General features: G+C 34.8%; 3 protein-coding genes across 14 annotated transcripts in view; 1 reads left to right on the top strand and 2 right to left on the bottom strand.

Annotated features, from left to right (window-relative positions):
* Positions 1–6655, top strand: part of LOC107454240 (perilipin-3) — a 79912-nt gene extending 73257 nt beyond the window's left edge. For 6 of the 12 annotated variants that reach the window (XM_016071358.5, XM_016071357.5, XM_043044736.3 and 3 more), the window contains 3 exons: positions 600–707; positions 3731–3847; positions 6242–6655. In XM_016071358.5, the coding sequence (XP_015926844.3) occupies positions 600–707; positions 3731–3847; positions 6242–6394 (378 nt within the window). In that variant the 3' untranslated portion in view covers positions 6395–6655. Of the gene's footprint in view, positions 1–599; positions 724–3730; positions 3848–6241 lie in introns of all 12 variants that reach the window. The other 6 variants (XM_071180790.2, XM_071180788.2, XM_071180789.2 and 3 more) reach the window with 2 other exon arrangements.
* A 1969-nt stretch (positions 6656–8624) lies between these two features.
* LOC147805234 (uncharacterized) lies at positions 8625–10346 on the bottom strand. Its single transcript, XM_087149376.1, has 2 exons — positions 9631–10346; positions 8625–9033 (listed from the first exon to the last, which is right to left on the bottom strand). Exons 1-2 carry the CDS (start codon positions 10344–10346, stop codon positions 8625–8627), a joined length of 1125 nt encoding a protein of 374 aa, XP_087005502.1.
* A 7745-nt stretch (positions 10347–18091) lies between these two features.
* Positions 18092–21632, bottom strand: LOC122269830 (uncharacterized). The gene is made up of 4 exons (XM_087149375.1): positions 21509–21632; positions 20656–21258; positions 19459–20420; positions 18092–18715 (listed from the first exon to the last, which is right to left on the bottom strand). Exons 1-4 carry the CDS (start codon positions 21630–21632, stop codon positions 18092–18094), a joined length of 2313 nt encoding a protein of 770 aa, XP_087005501.1.
* Positions 21633–22412: the final 780 nt, after the last annotated feature.

The following is a 22412-nucleotide window of genomic DNA, read 5'->3' as shown; positions in this document are numbered from 1 at the left end:
TTATTTTTCTTGCCTGCATAATTCTATCGAAATGCGAGAAATATTTTATGCTTAACATCTCATGAAATATTGCTTTTTTTTTAAAATCATGTCAATTGAGACTGTTGTTAGAAATGTTAAAAACAGCAGCATGTTCTTCACTTCAGGAAATCCTAGTATCAGACCAGTTTTACTTGCATGCATGATTATATTTGATGGTGAGAAAGTTATTAAGCTTATAACATTCCAAAGAACATTGCTTTCAGAAGATCATGCCAATTGAGACTACTGTTTAGAATGTTAAAAACAGCCTTTAATTAATATGCCTTGAATTTTAGCGCCAACTTATATGAATCCTATTTTACTCGCAGACACGATTCTATCGAAATCTGTCCGTAACATCTCAGGAAGAATTGGTTTTTGAAAATCATGACATTGGAGATTTTTGTTTAGAATATAAAGAATAATAAAAACGGTGGTGACCTGTTTTGCGTAGATTTGTTTTACAGTTTTATTATTAACGATTATCCACATTTTTGATCGTTAGTTTTTTTACTCACATTTTTTTTTCTTCCTGTTTTAAAATGTTTAAGAGCATTGTTTGTTTCTCTTTTTTTTAGTCTCGAATAGAGCAGCAACTTCTGCATCTGGCAAGGCTTGTGAGTAGGCAGGTGGCTTCAACATATTCATCGCTTGTCCCTGTTAGACTGACCAGACAACAAGAACCGGTACGAATCAAGCAGGGTTGGCATAACTCTTATATTTGTTTTTACATTTAGGCAAGAAGAAAACACCTGTTGAAACTGCTTTCAAAGAATAAATTTAAGATTAGTGTTTTGAGAGGGCTTTATGCATAAATGATTACAAAATTATTACGCAATTTATACTGGTATTTAGAGGTACGCCACAATTTTGAGTTCCTGTAAAAGCTAGGGTCTTTCATTGTGATATTCATAGGGTTTTTGCTTTAAATCCCTTCGAGTTGCGAATGTTCTTACAATTTTCCTATTAATTTAAGGTCACCTGAAAAAAAAAATACTTTACAAAAGTGAAACTAACATTAATTTAGTCCAGAAAGTTCAAGTATCAGTACCAGTAAATATAACCAAGCTGACGTCATTTGAGAAAATCCTGCCAACGCTTCAGAGTCAATTGAAATCAAATTTTGATGGGTAAATTTTTTATGCAAAAAACTGTATTAAATTATCATCTATCCCAACTCTTGACTTGTGCTGGCTATACATAAGGATTTAATTGCTATAGCTATTCCCACATATGACCTATGACCTCTTGGACTTGGTCTAGTCCTCGCCCCAACTACAAGGGATCAGCCGCAAATGAGGTAAAATAAATTGATTTCATGGTTTCCTTTTTTTTCTGAATAGAGTTCAAATTAAAGGTCAAGATGACGTATTTAAATAGTTTCAGAACACTTAAATTATTTGAATCCACAATCAAGATGAAAGAGGGGGGTCAGCTCAGGAGACACATGTGATGCGCGGCATGCTGATCCATTTGATTTTTCCACTCATTACAAAGACGTAAATTGATACTGGTTATGGTCATGATAGACCAGTTATAGATTAAATAACTTGAAGCATTTTTTACTCTCGTGTTAAGTAAAGATTTTTCGTGTCTTCTGAATGGTATCTAAAATTACTAAAATATCGCATATTTTTTATACAAGGGGTGATCAAATGAAAAGGTACAAAGCGACACGGTGGGTACAAATGTAGACTTTATTCAAAATATACACTATAGGCCTCAGCACAACGATCCCACTGATGAACAAGCAGCAGGATTCCTTGTTCTCAGAATTCCTGGGGCCGTGACGAGACCCAGTACTTCACAACGTCCTTGAGTAAGTCGGCCGAGTTGAAGCGCTTCCCTTTCAGGTGTTTCTTCAGTGGACCAAACACATGAAAATCGCAGGGCGACATGTCCGGACTGTAGGGCGGATGGTCCAACGTCTCCCACTTGAACTTGGCCAATTCCACGTGTGTGACTCTGAAGACGTGTGGACGCGCGTTATCATGGAGCAGAACCACATCTTCCGTGAGCAGCGAACTGCCGCATCATTTGGACGCCGCTTTTGATGAGAGCCTCTGCCCTCTCCTGCGCATGCGGACACCCGCGTATGCTCCGATCCCAGTCAGAGACTCCAATCGCATCCCGAGATGTCTCTCTACGTTCTCCCATGGCGGAATATGCAAATATTTAACTGTTGCGTTTTTACGTCGTTTCGTACCTTTTCATTTGATCACCCCTTGTATATAATGTAAAAAAATATTACCCTATCCCTATTACAATATTCTATGCAATAGATATAATTTGTACTTTCACATAGCATATTCCGCACTCTCATATACGCAAGATTGTTATGATTGTCTCTGCGGAGAACTGCGGATTGTTTATTAGTCATTACGTTTCTCAAAACATAACTATACTATGTACTTAAGAATGATAAATCTCTCTACAATATTTTATTTCATAACAGTCGTTGAACAGCCGACCCAAGTTTGAGTTTATGACTACCAATGTCCAACTCTGTAGCCTTGTCATTTTGAGCTCAATCCAGAAGACAAGGGAACTCCAGAATCAAGTATTGGGAGAAATTTTGACTTCGTGGAGCACTTTTTGATGGAACTAACCCGTATTTGCGTTGCATGGATAGGAAAAACACGAAAATCTCCCACGGTTAGTCTGACGGCAAGGGGACTCTAACCTATGATCCGTCTACCACTGAGGACATTTTGCATCAGTATTGTGGTGGGTGTGAGACGGGTGAGAAATTCGCTGGGAGCCACCTAGGGCTCGCTCTCAAATATAAAAAATATGTTTGAATACACCTAATTTTAATAAACAATTGCGTCCAGAAAAAAATTCTATATCCAGCAGATTTTTTTTAGCAAATTGCCTATTTGAAAATTAAACTTAACCCTATCGACCCGACTTTTGTAGCATTAAAATTTAAGTATGAAAAGCAGTTTATGTCAATGCTTGCAAATTAAAATAAGTATACTATGAGTTTTAAGTTTTCCACTTCCCTGTTCTCACGGAAATCTGCTGGAGCAATTATGTCCCAATCGTCTTGAATATTGTAAAAAAATGCCTATATATTGAATGGGAATAAATAACGAAAATAATATAAATGCATCATTGAATTATTTATTCTTACCAGAAGCTATAGAAACCAGAAGTTGCAGTTATAAAATAATCAAAACAAAAACTATAATTTTGTCTTTTTATATTTTTATCACTAATGGGATATATTGTCCCAATGATATGTACGATTGGAACAATATATCACAGAAAAGAAAATGTATCCAAAATATCTAAATGTGATACTAAATACTTACAATTATTACTTAATGCGAACAAACATAACTATTTTACACAAAATATGGCAAAAAATTCAGAAACTACTTAAATTAAAACGAGATGTACTGGCATGCTCGCTAATAGAAGCCCGCCATTTCGAATATGAGAGTGTTACCAAGTTCCTTTCGTCATATTTTCCCCCTTAATGCCAAAAGAACTCTGAAGACATAAAAACTCTTGCAAAATTGGGATCTGTTTATCCATTTGGGAATAAAGTTTACTCTTTGGGACGTATATATGCCATTCGGGTAGAAAGGGTTAAAGCAGATAGAGCAAAGCGAACACTATCTTAGGAACAATCTATAGAGGGGAAGGGGAGTTAAATAGCTATCGAAGTGTCTCAGTCATTAACTGTGTGCCTTGATTTCAGGGGATGAGTCCCGCTGTCATCGATGCTGCGACAGAAAGACTGCTATGGGTGCTCGGCCTTCTAAAGTCAGTCCCACAGCTTCTACCTATATACGTCTTTGGATTCATGTCATGGATTGTGAGTACCCATGCATACTCTGATTCACAAATGCCCTATGGGTAGTACATCCTTAAAATATACCACGAGTTGGTTCATTTAATGTCCCATCTTGTCTCCGCGAAGTCCCAAGTTAGTCTGACTGTTTTTAAAGCATTTTTCTTATATTTCCAATGGCCAAGGTTACAAAAGACCACTCGCCACAAAGGGAGGGACAACAAAACAAATACGAACGTGGCAAGAAAAGTCTATGAACCCAATAAGTCTCTTGCGCACCAGTAACGGTCACACAAAGAGATGTCCCCCAGTGCCGGGAAATGACGAAAGTGGTCTGCATCCATCTCCGCTCTTTTCAAAAGAAACCATCATCACACTTATTATTAAAACATAACAATTTATATATGACACATATCATATTTACACTTCGTGACACTAAATTTTATATGGCACTTAGAAGGATACAAGAGGATGGAGGGTAACACCCTCACACGTCAGAACAGAAACTCTATTGTTATTGTTTTTTCCCTTGCGGTTAGAGGGGATAGCGCCATCTGGTGTGCTAAGAACTATCCGTTACAAAAACATTATAACTAGAAAATGGTTTCTACTAATAATCTAGTTTTAGCTCAAAAGTTTTCCGGTAGATGGCACTGCAGATAATAATAAGTTGTTGTTGAAGTAGCCATTAAGGCAATGGTGGTGCTATCGTTCTTGTTTTCCAGTGGTGCCATTTATGGTTGACCGTGTAAAGCTAAGCACAGGGGGTTTAAAATTAATCGTAAGGCTTCCGAGTTACTAGTCACGATTGATTTTTAGACCTAAGCTTGAAAAAGCGTGCCATCCATTATTATTATACTTGAAGTGTTTACAATATAACACATTTTTTCTATTAAAATTTCTACGAAATAAACAACAAATTAAGTTCGGAAGACGACAAAAGTATGCTATGTCCTGCAGCATGCTACTCAAAAAATAACAAACGGTGATATTTTACACAAATATAGTCAGATAAGAGATAACACTCAAAACATGGCAAACCTTGCACTTTATTTATGTTGTGATATCAATTTTCATGAATTTTTTCATAGTCACAACCAATTAGGATTTATAAATTACGAAAAACTCGTATGAATGGTAAATTTAAACACAAATCGCGACAATAAAACATTCTAAAATATTAAGCCTGCTCACACATCGTCTCGCAAGCTTAACATAAGCGGAGGGATACACCAAAAGTTTTCTAAATTTCTTCCGGTCTTAGGAAGCTTGTTATTGTTTACATTTTGTCAACTATCCAGACGCAGTAATGAAACTGTTTACGAACTAATACGAGTTAGAGTAATACGAGTAATATACGAACTAATACGAGTAATATTAGAGTACCGTATTGAGATCATGTCCATGTTATCGTCGGCCGCTAGAGTCAGAAAGACTCGTTTCATATATGATGCCGTGAAGGAAGAATCCAGTGGCCGGAAGTAGCGAGCTATAAGTAATAAGAAACGAAACTACTGTAGTCGCTATTTTTCCTCCGTAGTTTGTAGTATAGTACTCTACTTTTTAAAAGAAGTAGTGTGATGCAACAGAAAAAAAAACAGTAGTTTGTAGCGATTCCTGGCAACTACTTTTGACGTTAGTTAAACAAAGAATCAAAATTTAAGCTCAAAATTGTTTTCAAATCTGATTGGTGCAAATCCATCGCAAGCCCGTCCACGTACGCAATGAGAATGCCTCTGTGGCCGAGCGTTTATAAGATCTACGACTAATGCTCGATTTTACAGGAACTATAAAGTACGTTTTTGTGCCTGATTTCGTAACTTAAAATGTCGCCTGCATTAGTTAACTAACATATTTGCAGTCACCCCCTGAAACGATTGAGCTTTAGAAAATGAAAATCCAATTATTAGATCAAAAGTTATTCAGGGTGGTTCGTTTTTTGTTTTTCGCACTGTACTTTATTTCTTGGAGGATATGAAAAAGAGTTGATCACTTAAATCAAAAATATATAATTTCCTAGTATTTCTTAAGTCATTGTCGAGAAAAGCATAGAGTTTGAAAGTTAAAAGAACAAATTTGTAAAGAGTGCATTAGAATTAAAAAAAAATCCTGTAAGCATGAATTAAAACTTCTTAACCTCTCATATTAAACCATGCCAATATTTTTTATTCCAAAATCATTATAAATATTGGTGAAAATTAAGTTCTCCAGTAAAGTTTGTCTTCTAAAACTAGCAAAGTAGTGACTTTATTACAATTGTAGTTTACTACAATCGTAATAAAGTAGTTGTAGTTAACTACAAAAGAAAATACAGTTTTTCCGACTACTGGGATGTGATACTTATGACCAGCATTTCTTTTTGCGAATCTCTATGACCACTGAAAAATGTTTTCTAAAAATTATTTCTTTTTCTTGCAGAATTCCCAAAAGAAAAGCTCTGAAGTGAAGAACGGTTCCATACCTAAAACAAACAATCGCACCAATCATGTAAACAGCACACATGAGGAACTGACCCACAGTGCTGAGCACAGTAGTGATTCATCAATACCTGAAGAAGAAGAGGAAGAATAAGAAAGCACAGAATCAACTTAATTCATTTTAAGATTTATATACAAATATATTTTTGAAGCAGGACTACTTCAAATGAAAACTACGCTGATGATGCGGTTTGGAATAATTCTCGATCGAATTTTTCCTTTTGAGTTAAATCGTCTGTCACCGTACACTGTAAACGTATACGGTGATAGACGAGTTTCATAACACTGTATATGTTGCGATATTAAATGTAAAACGAATATGTAATTTTTTTTAAATAAAAAATTATAATATTTTCCTGATCTTTTTTTAATTGCCATACCTTTACAACTGTTCCGTGAGACAAATAAAAAAGAGATTTAAGTTGAGTGTACGGAGAAAAAATAAAAATGAGAAATATTAAATAAATAATAAAGTTTGAAAAATATTACCCTGAATAAATTTTGTTCTGTTGAACGTGTACAACATCGTAGTACAACAAAATTGCAGAGAGCAGAAAGAAAATGTGATTTTTATTTAAATTGTAAGGGAAGGTTTTCTATCTTCCTACTATGTGCGATTTTGGATAAATAAAAACGAAGTAAATTGGAGACATCACAACATTTAATAAACACAGTTACTTACAAGTTAATATAAAATATATAAATCCATTAATACTTTTACATCCCAATGTCTGGGACGTCAAGATAGTAATTATTATTGAGTTGTCTTAGCAACGCGTTGTTTTTATTTTTTATAAAACTAAGTTTAAATGCTTGTTATGTTATTGCTCTTGCGCACCACAGCACCCCCCCCCCCTAGTGAGTTACTCGAACGATGAAGAACCTCATGTGTAACGTGCTGGAATGCGCACTGTACGTCCAGATCTAGTCACTTGGGGTGGAATAACAAGCTTCACTCTTTTGTTTCCGTTGCCTTGCTCTGTAGCAGCTTTAGAAATTGTAGACGATGAAATAGGCCCAAAACTCTTTTCAACCAGTAAAGGTGTTTCTGAAGTTTTTTCAGATTCGGCAGAAATGTCCGAAAAATAGGACTTTATTCTATCTATAGACACATTAACTTCTTTTTGCTTCATTTTAACAGTGAAAATTTTGTCTGTTCTTTTTAAAACTTTATATGGTCCATGATATGGTTGTTGCAAACTATATCGAACACTGTCAGTACGGACAAATACGTTTGAGCAAGTTTTTAAATCTTTGAATATAAATGGTTTCTGCTTCGAGTGATGACGAAATCGGACGGGTTTAAACTTTTCCATGGTGCTTTTTAAATTCTGAATGAATTCTGATTGCGCTTCAATGTTTGAATTTTCAAAAAAGTCATATGGTAGTTTTATATTTTCACTATACAAGAGTTCTGCTGGGGTGGCTTGACAGTCATCTCGCAAGGTTGTGCGTAAACCAAGTAGAATAATCGGAAGTGACTTTGTCCAGCTTGGATTTTCATGACACATTATGCTTGCCTTCAAAGTACGATGCCAACTTTCGACACAGCCATTAGCCTGAGGGTGATATGCAGTAGTTCTATTTCTTTTAAAACCAAGTAATTATGAAAGTTCTTGGAACAATTGAGGCTCAAATTACGCACCCTGATCAGTTGTAATTACGCTTTGAATACCATAGCGAGCGATCCAATTTTTTAATAAAGCATCAGAAACTGTCTCTGCTCGAATATCAGGTAAAGGAATGGCTTCTGCCCATCGCGTGTAGCGATCAATTATCGTAAGGCAATAACGAAATCCTTCTGATGATTGCAAAGGTCCAATCAGGTCTAGATTAATTTCTTGAAATCATTGACCAACTATAGGATATTTTTGTAATGGAGTATGGTTATGTTTAGAAATTTTGGATTTCTGGCATTTCAAACAACTTTTGGTCCAATTGCGACTGTCTTTGTTTATTGATGGCCAAATAAATTTTGATATAACTAATCGAACAGTCGCTTTAATTCCAGGATGTGAGAGATTGCGAACACTTTTGAATACTAGTTTTCTAAAGTTTATTGGAATAAATGACCTTTTAATTTCTGTGGTAGTATCGCAATATAATGAATGATTAGAGCCAAATATAGGAACTAGCTCAAATTTCAAAGAAGAGTTTTGAGATTTCATTATATCTTTTAACTCATCGTCAATTTCTTGAGCTTTGGCTAAAGATTCAAAGTCAATTTCAGAAGTAATTCTTATTTCTTCCAATCTTGATAGAGGGTCTGCAACCATGTTATCTTTTCCTAAAATGTGTTGAATTTCTAATGTGACTTGGCTAATCTACTCTAAATGTCTTTGTTGTCGGGGTGATGCTTTCTCCAAGTTTTGTCGGAAAGCGTATACCAGCAGCTTGTGATCAGTGAATAACGTAAATTCTCGACCCTCCAACACATATCGGAAATGCGTAATAGATGAATATGCAGCTAGCAGTTCCCGATCATAGGTACTATAATTCTTTTGTGTAGGTGTTAGACGAACAGAAAAGAAACCTAGCGGTTGCCAATCATTATTGACGAGTTGTTGCACCACTCCACCTATCGCTATATTGGAAGCGTCTAAAATAAGGGCAAGTTTAACAGATGGCACTGGATGAGACAAAATTGCTGCAGATTTTAACAATTTTTTGGATTTCGTAAAAGCATTTGAAGCTTCGTCTGACCATTCGATAGTTCGATTATCATTCTTTTTGCTGTTTTTTAAATAATCATATAAGCATGCTTGGTGTTGAGCTGCTTGTGGAATCTTCGGTAGAAATTTATAATTCCCAAAAATCTTCTAAGTTGTTTGACTGTTTTGGGTTTTGAAATCTTCAATGACTTTGTCTTTTTCTTCTGTCGGGCGAATTCCTTTTAGAGAAACAGTGTGGCCAACAAAATTCACCTCAGGCTTAGCGAAGTTGCATTTACTGAGATTTAATGTTAATCCAAATTGTTGCAATCTCTCAAAAACTGTTCTGAGATGTTGTAAATGTTCCTCTTTACTTTAGAGCGTGATGCAATTAGTATGTCATCCAGATAGACGAAACAGAATTCTAGGCCACGTAGAACGGCGTGCATAAGTCTCTGGAATGTCTGCGCTGCGTTACGAAGTCCAAAAGTCATCAAAGGAAATTCGAACAGTCCGAATGGCGTACTAATAGCTGTTTTTTCTATATCTGCTGGATTTGATGATAAGCTCGATGAAGATCTAATGTGGAATATACAGTAACAACCTTCTAATTGGGGTGTAAAATCATGTAGGTGTGGTATAGGATATCTATCCGGTAATGTGGCTGCATTTAAAGCACGATAGTCCCCACTCGGTCTCCATTCGACATTTTTTTTTGACCAGATGTAATGGACTAGACCAAGGACTGCTTGATGGTCGGCATATGCCGAGCTCAAGCATGTAGTCAAATTCTGCTTTGGTGATTTTTAGTTTTTCGGGCGCCAATCTAAGCACTCTAGATGTTATGGGTGGACCTTTTGTAACAATAGCATGAGTGACATTATGGTTGACACTAACTTTATTCAGTTCTATTTTTTCTGAAGATAAGTTTTTAAATTCTTGCAGTAGAGAATGAATATCTGGAACTAGATTATTACTATCGAGGGGTGTTAAAAATGAAGATGGTCCTTTGATTATTTTAGTTGAGACTGTTAATGATGTTAAAGGATCAATCAAACGCTTTTGTTTAATGATTACCAAAAGTCCATGAGCCTTAAGAGAATATGCGCCAATTATTGGCTTTGAGACGTCTGCTATGATGAAATTACATTTGAAACGTCTTCTCAAGTCTAAATATAAACTGATAAGTTGCTTGCCGTAAGTTTTGATTGAACTTGAATTTGCAGCATAAAGTTTAAAATCAGATGGGAACAGCTTATTGGGTTTTGGCGGTGGAATTACAGACACGTCAGCCCCAGTGTCAATAAGACAGTGCCTTTTGCTTGACTTGTCAAAAAGAAAGAGGGGGCAATTTGGTTGGCCGTAGTCGTTGGCCTCTTCAATCGACCGGCCCATTAGTTTTCCGAAGTATTTGTAGGTTTTTTAAATTCTCAAGGCTTAACACAGTGATGTGCCCTGTTACCGAATTTGTAATGGTACCAACATAACTTATAACGAGAAGATTGGGATCTCGAACGGCTACGGTCTCGAGCTCTTACAGATTTATCTTGAGATCTACTCCTTGTGATGAATGTATCAAATTTTTTAGTTAATTCTGCAATACTAATCTCCAATAAATTAATGTTTTCGTTACTAATGCTGTGTTGGTTATAAATGTAAATGTTTTCTAATTATAATCAACACTAAAACAAGTATCTCATAGAACAAACTCTTTTTACTATCACAAGTGTACACAAAAAATATGTTGCCAACGAAAGAATAATGTAGGAAATAATATAAGAAATAATCACTGCATCTGCGTTCACGCACTTGCGTCTGGAACATCCTCCCCACCCTGATCAATCTCAAGAGGAATGATCAGTTGAACAGTTCGGGAGATTTCCTTGCCTTCAGAACGTAAAGTACACGTGCGGACTTTTCCATCGCGTCCTTTAATTAGTCCGGTTACCAATGCTCTCTTCCACGTATGTCGTGGTCTTACTTCTTCGTGAAGTAATACTATGTCTCCAACACGAACACGAGATGATTTTTGAATGTTACGAACTTGGTGGAAAGATCGTAATTGCAATAAATAGTCCTTAGACCATTTCTTCCAAAATGCGTCTGATAAATCCTGTTGTTGCTTGTACAATTTTGTCAGATTTTTGCTAGATGTTGCAGGCTGTGAAGGTATGGTTGTAAGTCTTTTACCGGTAAGAAAATGGGATGGTGTTAATGTTTCTTTAGGATCATCATTTCCTTGTTCATAAACTAACGGTGGACTATTTAATGTGGCTTCAACACCAACTAATGCTGTAGAAAGACCTTCTTCATCTAACAAGGTTCGACCAAGGGATTTTCGCAAGCATCTTTTTGTTAGACCGATCAAACGTTCCCACCATCCTCCCCACCAAGCCGCTCATGCAACAATAAATTTCCACTTAATTCCCGTCTGGGCATAATATTGCTGAACTTTTGACGATGTTAAGTTGTCCTATAAAATGGATAGCTCTTTATTAGCGGCATGGAAGGTAGTGGCGTTGTCAGTGTATATTGTATGAGGGACTCCTCTTCTGCCTACAAATCTTTTTAAGGCCATGAGAAATTTGTCAGTAGTGAGATCAGAAACTAGATCAATGTGTACGGCACGAGTAGTTGAGCAAGTGAAAAGTGTTTTCAAGTTACGAACATAAAGTGGGCCAGCGAAGTCTATGCCAATAGTAGTAAATGGTAGGCAAGGTGTAATTCTGTCCCTTGGTAAAGGAGCTTCGATGTGTTGACTTCTAGATGCCTGTGAGAGTTTACAAGGTAGACATTTATAGAGCACTCGTTTAATAGCTTCACGTCCTCGTATTATCCAGAAGTTGGAACAAATCTCTGAAAGTACTATTTGAACACCTAAGTGATGAAGCTTCGCATGTATGTAGTATATGAAAAGATGTACAAAAAGATGAGAGCCATCAAGAAGCAAAGGGTGTTTTTGCTCATTTTTGAGCGATGCAAACTGTAATCTACCTCCTAATCATATGAGATTTTCTTGAAGAAATGGGTTAAAACGGCTAATTATTGAAGATTTTGGCAAAGGGGAATTATTCTGTAAAGCGTTAAGCTCTGCCGAAAAGCATTGCTTTTGCACTGTAAGAATCCAATAGTTTTTTGCTGTGTTAAGCTCATCACATGTGAGGTCAATAGAAATGTGTTGCTTGGATCGACAGTTATACAAGAAGCAAAATATCCATGCTGTAACTCTAAGAAGTTTCATATATGAACTGAAGCGCGATATATCAATAAGAGGTTGGTACGAAGTTATCAATAAAGATTGAGAAGCTGGTTTACGTAGTTCAGCATAAATATCTGGATTAGCGTCATTCAGTTGTTTTGAAGGCCAAAACTTTGATGATTGTGTTAGCCAGGTTGGTCCCAGCCACCAAGGATCCAATGATTTAAGCTCCGTTGGTGCAACACCACGAGACAAGTGGTCGGCAGGATTTTCATTGCCAGGGCAATGCCGCCATTGTGTTGGATTTGTGTAATTGAGAATTTCGCTCGTTCGGTTACAGACAAAGGTTTTCCAACGATTTGGATTACCTTGTATCCAATTTAAGGCAACTGTTGAGTCACTCCAAAGTGTCGCTGTGTTCTTATCCAGTTTTGTTACTGTACAAAAATAATGGAGTAATCAAGCATCCAATAATGCGGCTAGCAGCTCTAAGCGGGGAAGTGTTATTCTTTTCAGAGGAGAAAGTTTATTACGACTGCAAACCAATCGAACATGAAATTTAGTATCTTCTGTGAATCGTACATATAACACTGTTCCGTAAGCTCGTTCCGAAGCATCGCAGAAAACGTGAATGGTAACATCAGCAGAAGATATTCCAATCCATCTGGCGATTCGAATGTTGTTTAAATGTGGTAAGTCTATGATCCATTTTGTCCATCTTGATGCGATAGATGGAGGTAAAAGTTCGTCCCAGTCAATACCACATAGCCATGTATCTTGAAAGAGAATTTTTCCTACTACAGTAGATGGTGAGAAAATTCCCAAGGGATCAAAAATCTTTGAGATTGTTTTCAGAAGTAAGCGTTTAGTGACCGGTTCCTTAAATAAATCGTGGTCATGCTCCTTAATATTTTGATGAAACGAATCTTCTTCTGTATCCCAATGAACACCTAAGACTTGAGCAGTGGCGTATCTAGGGTATGGCAGGTATGGCGTGAGCCATGGGCGCATTATTTGAAAAAGGCGCAAAATCAACCAACACCAACGTTTCTTTCATTTTTTCAAAATATTTTGATATTTTGTTTGCTTTAAGAAAATACATTTTACATACATACAAATTTAAAAACAATAATAAAAATTTTAAAAAAATAAATAAAACATTGAAAAGAATCATTTAGAAAACTCTCCAGAATGCAGAATAAAAACTTCCAATAATCCTCAGATAAATCTTTATTTTTCCAGTACCACAAGCAAAAAGATAAGCAAACATCCCTTCATATCACATTACCAGGATGTAAAAAGGCAATTATCTGGGGATGAATAGAACACCTGCAGGCAGAGAATAGCCCTTTGGTTGTGACAGAGGGCAAAAGAAATGTGAAAACCATGGGGTGTCCCTGTCTAGTTTAGCCCAATTATCATACCCTGAAATGCTTATAAATCTTAAATTTTATCAAGGGTGAAAATCACTTGAAAAGTGGCTTTCGAATTTGTTGAATATACAAATAGAACCCTTGGTGTAAATTGGCGTAAATCCTTCCAAAAAAGGGAGGTTTTGCCACACATGGTGGGAATCACTGTCGCAAAATATTTAAATACTAAATATAGGAGGTGCCTCTGCTTTGTTTAAACCAATGGTAATACTTAACAATGAATACACCCCCTCTATTCTTTTTTTATGAAGAAAAAAAAAGACAGTCATAAGTGTAATTTAAACGAAGTGTTAGGATTTTCTTGTAATCAAGGATTAAATTGTAAGTAATCATTTCTTATCTATTGAAATCATGCTCACTTTATTATTTCACGTTATATTTTGTAGCGATCGATATATTTTCTATCAATGCCAACTGCTCCACTTTCTTTAAAATATTTTATTGAGTGGTAGTTAAAAACGAAACCATGCAGAATTTAAGATAATTCTGGTAAAATTTATAGTTCTCACCTGGAACAAAATTATGTTTCACATAATTTTTTTCAATTATTTATTATTTATACGTAGAGGGGGAAAATGGTTTTACATTAAATAAACAAAGAATCATACAATAAATATAACTTTAGCACTCAATAAAAAATATTTTTCTTGCATCTCTGTATATGAAGATTGAAAGGGGCGTTTACTACATTATAATATTTTGTTTTTGTATATAATTATTTCTACAAAAAAAATCATTTAATATGCACAATGATATTTTGGTAATAGAAAGTGAACTGTGTGTATTTAAATGCTCGTTATTGTATTATTATTATTAAAAACAATGTCTTAATGGGAAAAAAAACGAATGTTAAAATTTGAAATGTCGGAAACATAATTTTTTAAGTTTCCTGAAAAATTATTGCAATAAGTAAATATTTTTGCGTAAATTGCGTAGCATTAGCTCAGTTAAGAGTGCCAACTACCGAGAAATGATTTCTTTTCATTCATTAAAAGATAGATTTTAGGTTTAAACACTCATAAAAGTTCAATTTATTTATTTTTGATTAATTAATTAATTTTTGTATGTATTTATTTATTGAATGGATGGAGTAAGGAACGTATCTGTTAATTGTTCAAACTGATTTTTTTTTTTTTTTTTTTTTTTTTTTTTTTGCTCTTAAGTCACAGAAATATTATTCACACACAATTTTAATTTTAAATTAATAGCTTAAGCTCAAGTTTATTCGGATAATGGCTTGGTCAAAAAATATATCGATGGTTAAATCCTTTATTTTAAATATTAATTATTTGTTGCTTGTAAACTGAAGTTGCATTTTAATGTAAAGGTTCTCGATTGGGTAAATTTTTAACCGCTTAAAATTTTAAACTTACTTATCGCCCCAGACAATATTTAAACTTTAGAAAAATGTGTGTGCATCATTAAATGTTTAAACGAATAACAGCTAAGGCAAAATTTACTTTATTAATAATTATGTAATTGTCGATCTATGTGTTTGGATTAAATTTGATCATATGAATTTTAAATAATTTTCTCTGTAAACATGCATTTCGTCTCTATCTTTTTTTCCTTTTTTTATATTTTCACCTAATTACCGCTTGAGTGTAAAATTTACGAAACGACATTTTTATTAACTAAGGTTTAACGTAGTAATTTGGTCACATAACAGCCTACTTTGGTTTTAATAAACTGTAATTATAGAAACTTCTCAGAACTATTCAAAATATTTAATAATAATATTACATTACCTTGCTTTAAAAAACATTTTATGCCCGCTCAAAATATTATATATTTTTTGGGGGGTAAATTCTTTTAGCAATTTTTTTTTATCATATCTCTTATGAATTTTTTTAACAATACCCTTGGTACAGTAGCCATGGCTATATTTGGAAAAATAAGATTGTTGTAAAACAGTTTGTATTTATCATATTAATTCAGAATATTTCTTCCTAGAAATTAAGTTTTTATCCTTCATTTTATTTATTTATTTACTTTGTGAAATATGCGAAAATTGTGTGACAAATATGAACAAGAGAAATTAATGTGTGAATTTAACATTTTAATATTAGTGCAGATTTTCTAAAAGTGTTTTCAGTTATTATTGTACTTTCGTTTCTTTACATAAAAATAATATTCTATTTAGTTTAAATTTAAGGGAAATATATTAGGGGGAGGAGGAGCATCATTACGATGCACAGAATTTCGACCTGCTTTCTAGTATAAGCATCAGGGGAATATTTTGAAGATCAAAAACCTAAATTCGATGAAAAATGTGTTTATTAAGGGGAAGTATGTTTACGTTTTCACATTTGATTTTATTGATCACGTTACTGTATGCACTAATTTTTTAGCTTATTTCTATGGGTTTAAAGAAAAATAAAGTAACTTACAATGTTATAGCAATATTTTGTAATTTAAAATAAAAGATTTAACGTTTCCCTATCGAAACCATTGAAATTGTAATAATACATGATTATCTGATACTAATAATTAGGATTATCAAAGGTAATTCTTTTTCTAATTTACTTGATGGGTTCCACCCACCTTCGGACTTATGTGTATAAAATGAACAAACAAGAATTAAAGCGAAGAATTTTTAATTTAAATACACAAACTTTCAATTAAATATTTAATTCTTTTGAATAGTCCCAAGTCTACAGTACGATTTTAAAAAAAGTTTTATTATCCTAAAAAAGAAAAGAAAAATGCGAAACGAAACTAAAATGTCTATACTTTTAGCGCCTTTATTTTCCTTTAAAAATTTCAAGCACAATGGCTCAAAAATATGTACATAGTGGTTTCCAATTTCTCTAACTAGTTTAATATTAATTATTATTAGTATTATTAAAGAAGGTATTTCTTGAATTATCACTAATAATCACCCGAGTTTAAAATATATTAAAGATAATAACATCTATTGCGACTTTTGATTTCCAGGATCTTTTCCCCTTTCTAAACTAAAAGATGTCTTTTTGAATTATTACTATGATTTTAAAAATATCCTTCATTGTGATTTTGATCATTGGAAAATTCTAATTAATTTTTGTCTTTTTAATAATTACCTTTACAATGAATAGAATTTTTATTCAAATTGATGGACTACCACAAGGATCTAATTTTTCATCTCTCTTAGCTGACTTATTTTGGCACTATTATGAAGAAAAAAATCATGCTCTTAATATTAAACATGTTTTTAAATTTATTGCTCAGCCTTTCATCCCTTCAGTGGGTGGATAAATGAATACCAAGCATGCTTGGGAACTACCAAGCATGCAAACACTGGGGGTTTTGCGTTCGACTGACCACCTAACCGGAACATCTGCTCCTGCACCCTAGAGCCCAAGGTCAAGTTAACTGAGATGGGCACAGTAGGCTTTGGTCCTCTATGGGCTGTCGCGCCACTGAGTTTAATTTTTAGTTTAGATTTATTGATGATTTAATTATCTTTAATTTTCAAGGTTACACAATTTTTTAAAATAATATTTACCCGGAGGAATTAATTTTGTTTTGTAATCAAGATGATAATATTAATTATAATTTTTTAGATTTGGGTATTATAAAAGAAGAAAATATCTGCTTTGTTGATTTAAGCGATCAAAGAAGTGGTTTTAATTTTATTATAAATAAACTAATTACTTGAGAATTCTAATGTTTCTAAAATGCTTCTAATGTTTAGAATTATAATCTATCTATTTAAATCCATTTTAATTAAATGAATAGAATTAAATAGAACATAAAGTAATGTTTATTTATCCAAAAAAATATATATATATAGGCAAACTCTTTAAAAATTTGATAAAAAACAATGGATACTCAACTGAAGTAATAAAATTCTATGTGAAATCATTGATTTAATTGTATGTTATTATAAATAAGTTTTTATTAAAAACTTCTTGGTTAATTTATATAATTTCTACCATGTGCAAATGCATTTCTTGCAATTCCGTGGCTAAAAATATGCGCAAAATGGCAATTCATGTTTCTTTCTCTCTTTTTCCCCCCTCTTAAATAAATGTTTATTTTTCTAAAATCATTAAAATTTTATAATTAAATATCAACTTTATTAATCATGAACTTATCCAGTATAATATCATTTTGCGCATATCCATTTTCGAGCAAATCCTGGGTAACTAACAAATTAAACCCGCTTCAGTACTGTATTACACACACACACACATACATATGTATATATATCTATGCTGGTGTGTATAGATATAATAGATATGTGTTAAACAATAGAGAATAATAAAAATATTTTAAGAAGGGCGCCAATAGGGAGGATTGCCATAGGCACCATTTTCTCTAGATACGCCTCTGGACTTGAGTCTTAGTTTCAAACTTTATTTCTTCTTTCTTCCATTCGTTTTTCAAAACTTGTGAGTTGGTACTCCATTTTGCTAAAGGAAGGCTTATAGGACACGTGAGTTCTCGCATTTCGTGAAATAGTGTTTTCGCTTCGATTTCTGAATCAACTCTCACAACGAAATCATCCATGAAAATATTACCTTTTAGATAATATTTTCATGGATGATTTCGTTGTGAGAGTTTAGATGTTTAGCTGCTGTGGGATAAATGTTGGAGTACATGCAGGATAATTTGTCAAGTGTAGCTGAAAGAAGGTATGGGCTGCTGGTTAATCCAAAGGGTAAACGTGTAAATTGGTAGACCACAATTTCATTCTCTAGCTGCAAATGTCCATCACCATTTTTCCTAGTTTTGAACCACAAAAACTTAGTAGCACTTCTGTATTTTTCCCACAAGGTTAATTGTAAAAAAGCCTGACTTTCATCACTAATAATTGCTTGTTTGTGAAGACGAAATCGTAATAAGGTGGCTAAAATTTCTGGAAGTAAGTTGGGACCTTGTTCTAGAACATCGTTTAATGATGGATGGCCTGGTGTGTGAGAAGAGGCGTCGAACACTATTCGTCCCTTAATTTCTGCGTTTTTCTCTTTAATGACTACATGATGGGGTATGTAATAGCTTTTTTCTTCCTTATCATGATTTTCCGGTGCTATTTCAACTTGCCTTTTGTCTATGTAATCTTCCATGAGTGTAACATACATTTCCTTTAAGCTAGGATCTGTTTGGAGCTTCTTGCACAATGTATTGAAGCGTTTTGATGCAACGTGCTAGTTATTTGAAGAAAGAATAACGTCTTTCTTCCAAGGTAATCTAACAACGCGACGATTTTCTAGGACTTCATAAGAACTGCGAAAGTCTTCCAATATTTCAGAATTGCGAATGGACATTTCTCTGTCTTGCATGGCTCTAATACCTAAAGTATCTAAGTCCCACAATTTCCTAACTTGATCATCTGAAATATATGGTAATTTGATGCTAATATTATGAACTGACGATAAAGAAGCGACAGATGTATGAGATCTGGATCCAGACAAAATCCAGCCAAAGACTGATGGAATGAGCACAATTGTTTCCGAAAGTCTGAAAGGAACCTCAGAATTCACCACCGTCCAGTAAAAATCTGCACCAATCAAAACTTCTATGTTGTTGTTTCTAATCCCCAAGAGGTCCATCCCAATTAGACCAATTCCATAAGTCCAAAAATGTCCAGGAAGTCTAAAAACAGATGAGGTTTTGAAAAAACCTCGTCGATCTTAAAATCGATACAGTTTAGAATATGCTCGGGCGAAGCCGGAGCAGTCCTACATTTAGTGCAAAGTCCAAAAGTCTTTTGCCCCTGAACATACGAGAGACACCTCAAGTGACCACTTGCAAAGCGAGATAAACAAGTCTGCTGGCTTCTAGGTCCCTCAAAAAGCAAGGCACTTCCAGGTCGTTTTCTGAAATACCAACTATGTGGAGGAGGAACCCTCCAGAGGTCCATAAACATTTTTTTGCACTCTGAAAAGACCTCGTTGAAAGTGGAAGGTAGATCTGGCTGTAGAGGTTCCAAAGAAGCATCTTTAGCCAGTGAGTCCGCCATCTCGTTACCTTTCATTCCAACGTGTGATGGAATCCATTGGAAGTGTACTCCAAAGTCCGCAGAGAGCCTGAAGAGCATCCCCAAAATTGAAGCCGCAGCCCTGTCTCCAACATTCCTCCAGTTGCTTAGGTGTTGGATTGAAGATTTGCTATCCGTCAGTATCCATATAGGCTTAAAGTCAGGCTCAGCAATATTCTCTACATGTCTTAGGCCATTTTCAATCGCAATAAGCTCAGATCTGAAGACTGAGCAAAATTCAGAATTTCTAATTTTGAGACTCAATGTGTACGTGGGTGTTTTAATAAAAAACCCACTACCTGAATGACCTTCGTCGCTCTTGCTACCATCTGTGTATAGTTGTAAAGCATCTGATGGTATTTGGCTAATAGATTCAAGAGCCATTTGTCTCATAAATTCTGGGTTGTCTTTACTTTTATAGGCCGGGTACAACAGCTCCGTATGGAAATGGATACCTGAAAAATCAGTAACAGGGCTAAAACATGACCTCAAGGAGTGAGGCTCAATTCGGCAGGGATATTGCAAGTCCACAAGATGAATTGAAACAGCCAAAGAGAAAACTTCTATAGGCATCTCTTGCATGGTGTCATTCGGGTCAGCAAGCCTAAATTTTTTCTTGTGAGCCGTAGAAGCAATCTCTAATGGAACTGATGGATGAACTGCATATCTATTAGGACTTTCAAATGCATGTAGATAAATTTCTGACTGATTCCAAATACTTGACAGTTTAAATCTTACTTTGCATCTCGATTGAGCTTGATTTGATGATGATTCGAATGCATGAATTTGTGAGAGTGAATCAGAGCTACTGACATCTAATTTTAGGTAGTCTACAAGATGTGAATGAATGAAACTGGTTTGGCTTCCACAATCTAAAATGCATCTTGTAAGCTTAGTAATACCAGTTGGGTCAGTTATATATACTCGAGCAGTCTGTAAGTGAGTAAAATTAGGTGTACGAGTATCTATATTATTTGTAGAAATAGAGTGGCAAGGTTGATTTGAACTGTTGCTTGTGCTTCTTTTTGCATCTTATGCAGAACGCTTTATCTTTGCGAAGGCAATTTTTTATACTATGGCCACGATTAGTACACAGGAAGCATCTACCAGAGGTTTTTAATTTTTGGATCCGAGTATCAATATCAGTTATAATGGTGCAATCTTGCGGCCAGTGATCGTTAATTTCACAGAAGGGGCAAAATGGAGATGGTTCTTTAGTCTGGTTAATCTTTTTAGAATTCACATGCAAGGCTGCTGTAGATGTCTTAAATGTGTAATCAAAGTTTTGCTCACCTCGAATTTTTAGTGTTGTGAGAGCACCTTCTACTTCTTCAGATAAATATTGCACTAGTTTATTCATATCACCTTCTGATATTTTCTCTCTTTTTGCGTAAATAATCCATCGGCGACAAATATCATCCGGAAAGGCACGTAAAATTTTTGGAGCCAAAATGCGCCCGTAAGCGTTGATATCCTCCCCTAAAGCCGTTAAAGCGTTTAGTCTTCTGTTGCATTCTATAAATACTTCCTTCAAGACAATAGGAGTGGGATTACGTATTGGCGAAATATTTTCCAAAAAGTCTAAATGTGCTTGAATTATTCTGTTTTGGTCTCCAAATCGATTTTGAAGAAGAGCTTTTGTAGTTTCATATGTGCTGGCACTAACACTGATTCCGTCAACTAAACGTCTTGGTTCATCTTCTAAATATCCTCACAAAAAACACATGTTTATCAATTAATGATAAACTATTATTATCGTCAATAGAAGATTTAAATTGTTCCCAGAAACACTGCCATTGTTCAATATCACCTCGAAAAGTATCGAGTTTAATAGTAGGAAGTTTCAATGTGTGAGATTGAGAAACGGGTAATTGCATAACGGGTACTTGTGTAACAGGTATTTGAGAAACGGTTACTTCTGGCGGTTGCAACGTATTATATTCAAAATTAATTCTACTACCAAATTTTTTTGCTTTAAAGATAGCGAGCTCGGCAAGTTCCACGTATTCTTCACATTGAATAATATCATTGTCATAATCACCATCTGTTAATAAACTATGAATGTCATTATCCAATTTCTTCATTTCTAACAAGCAATCAGCGATCAGTGTGCGGGTGGGTGACCACTTGGATCAGTCTGCGTAGGGACCGAGGGTGTGCGGTATTGGTCCTCGTTAAACTGTTCTACCGTAAAGTGCTCGACTTCGCGTGCAGGTCGTCGGGCTACCGAAGCGGGGGTGCCATCCCCTCTGCAGAGGATCAAAATTGTGATGACATGTCTTCGGATCATCCTCAGGGATGTTTCCCAGACCGTCGCCAATAGCCCATTGTGCAGCTCTAGTGCGACGTAAATGAACAAATCAATCAATCAATCTAACAAGCAATCGGAAAGCTGATGACTAATATATTCGACATTTTCATTTAAAGTGTCAGAGGTTGCAGAAAGATAAGAATTTAATTGCGTAATAAATCGAGTAACATTACCTCGAACTCTTCTTCTTTTTCTTTTCAAAAGTGCCAGAGTATCGCCAAGTTCTTTTTCGTTTTGTTTCTCCATTGAATAATACTGATGTTTGAAGTTTCGTTAGTTTTTAAAAGAGTGACTGCGTAAATTATTCATCTGATTCGTACTTAATTTTAAACCGAGTTGTTTCGGCACCAAAATGTGTTGGTTATAAATGTAAATGTTTTCTAATTATAATCAACACTAAAACAAGTATCTCATAGAACAAACTCTTTTTACTATCACAAGTGTACACAAAAAATCTGTCGCCAACAAAAGAATAATGTAGGAAATAATATAAGAAATAATATAAGAAATAATCACTGCATCTGCGTTCACGCACTTGCGTCTGGAACAAATG

The sequence above is a fragment of the Parasteatoda tepidariorum genome, chromosome 8, assembly GCF_982258835.1.
Source record: "Parasteatoda tepidariorum strain Cologne lab strain chromosome 8, Ptep-v5.0, whole genome shotgun sequence".
Taxonomy (NCBI): Eukaryota; Metazoa; Arthropoda; class Arachnida; order Araneae; family Theridiidae; genus Parasteatoda; species Parasteatoda tepidariorum.
This window is presented reverse-complemented; position numbering and strand designations above follow the sequence as displayed.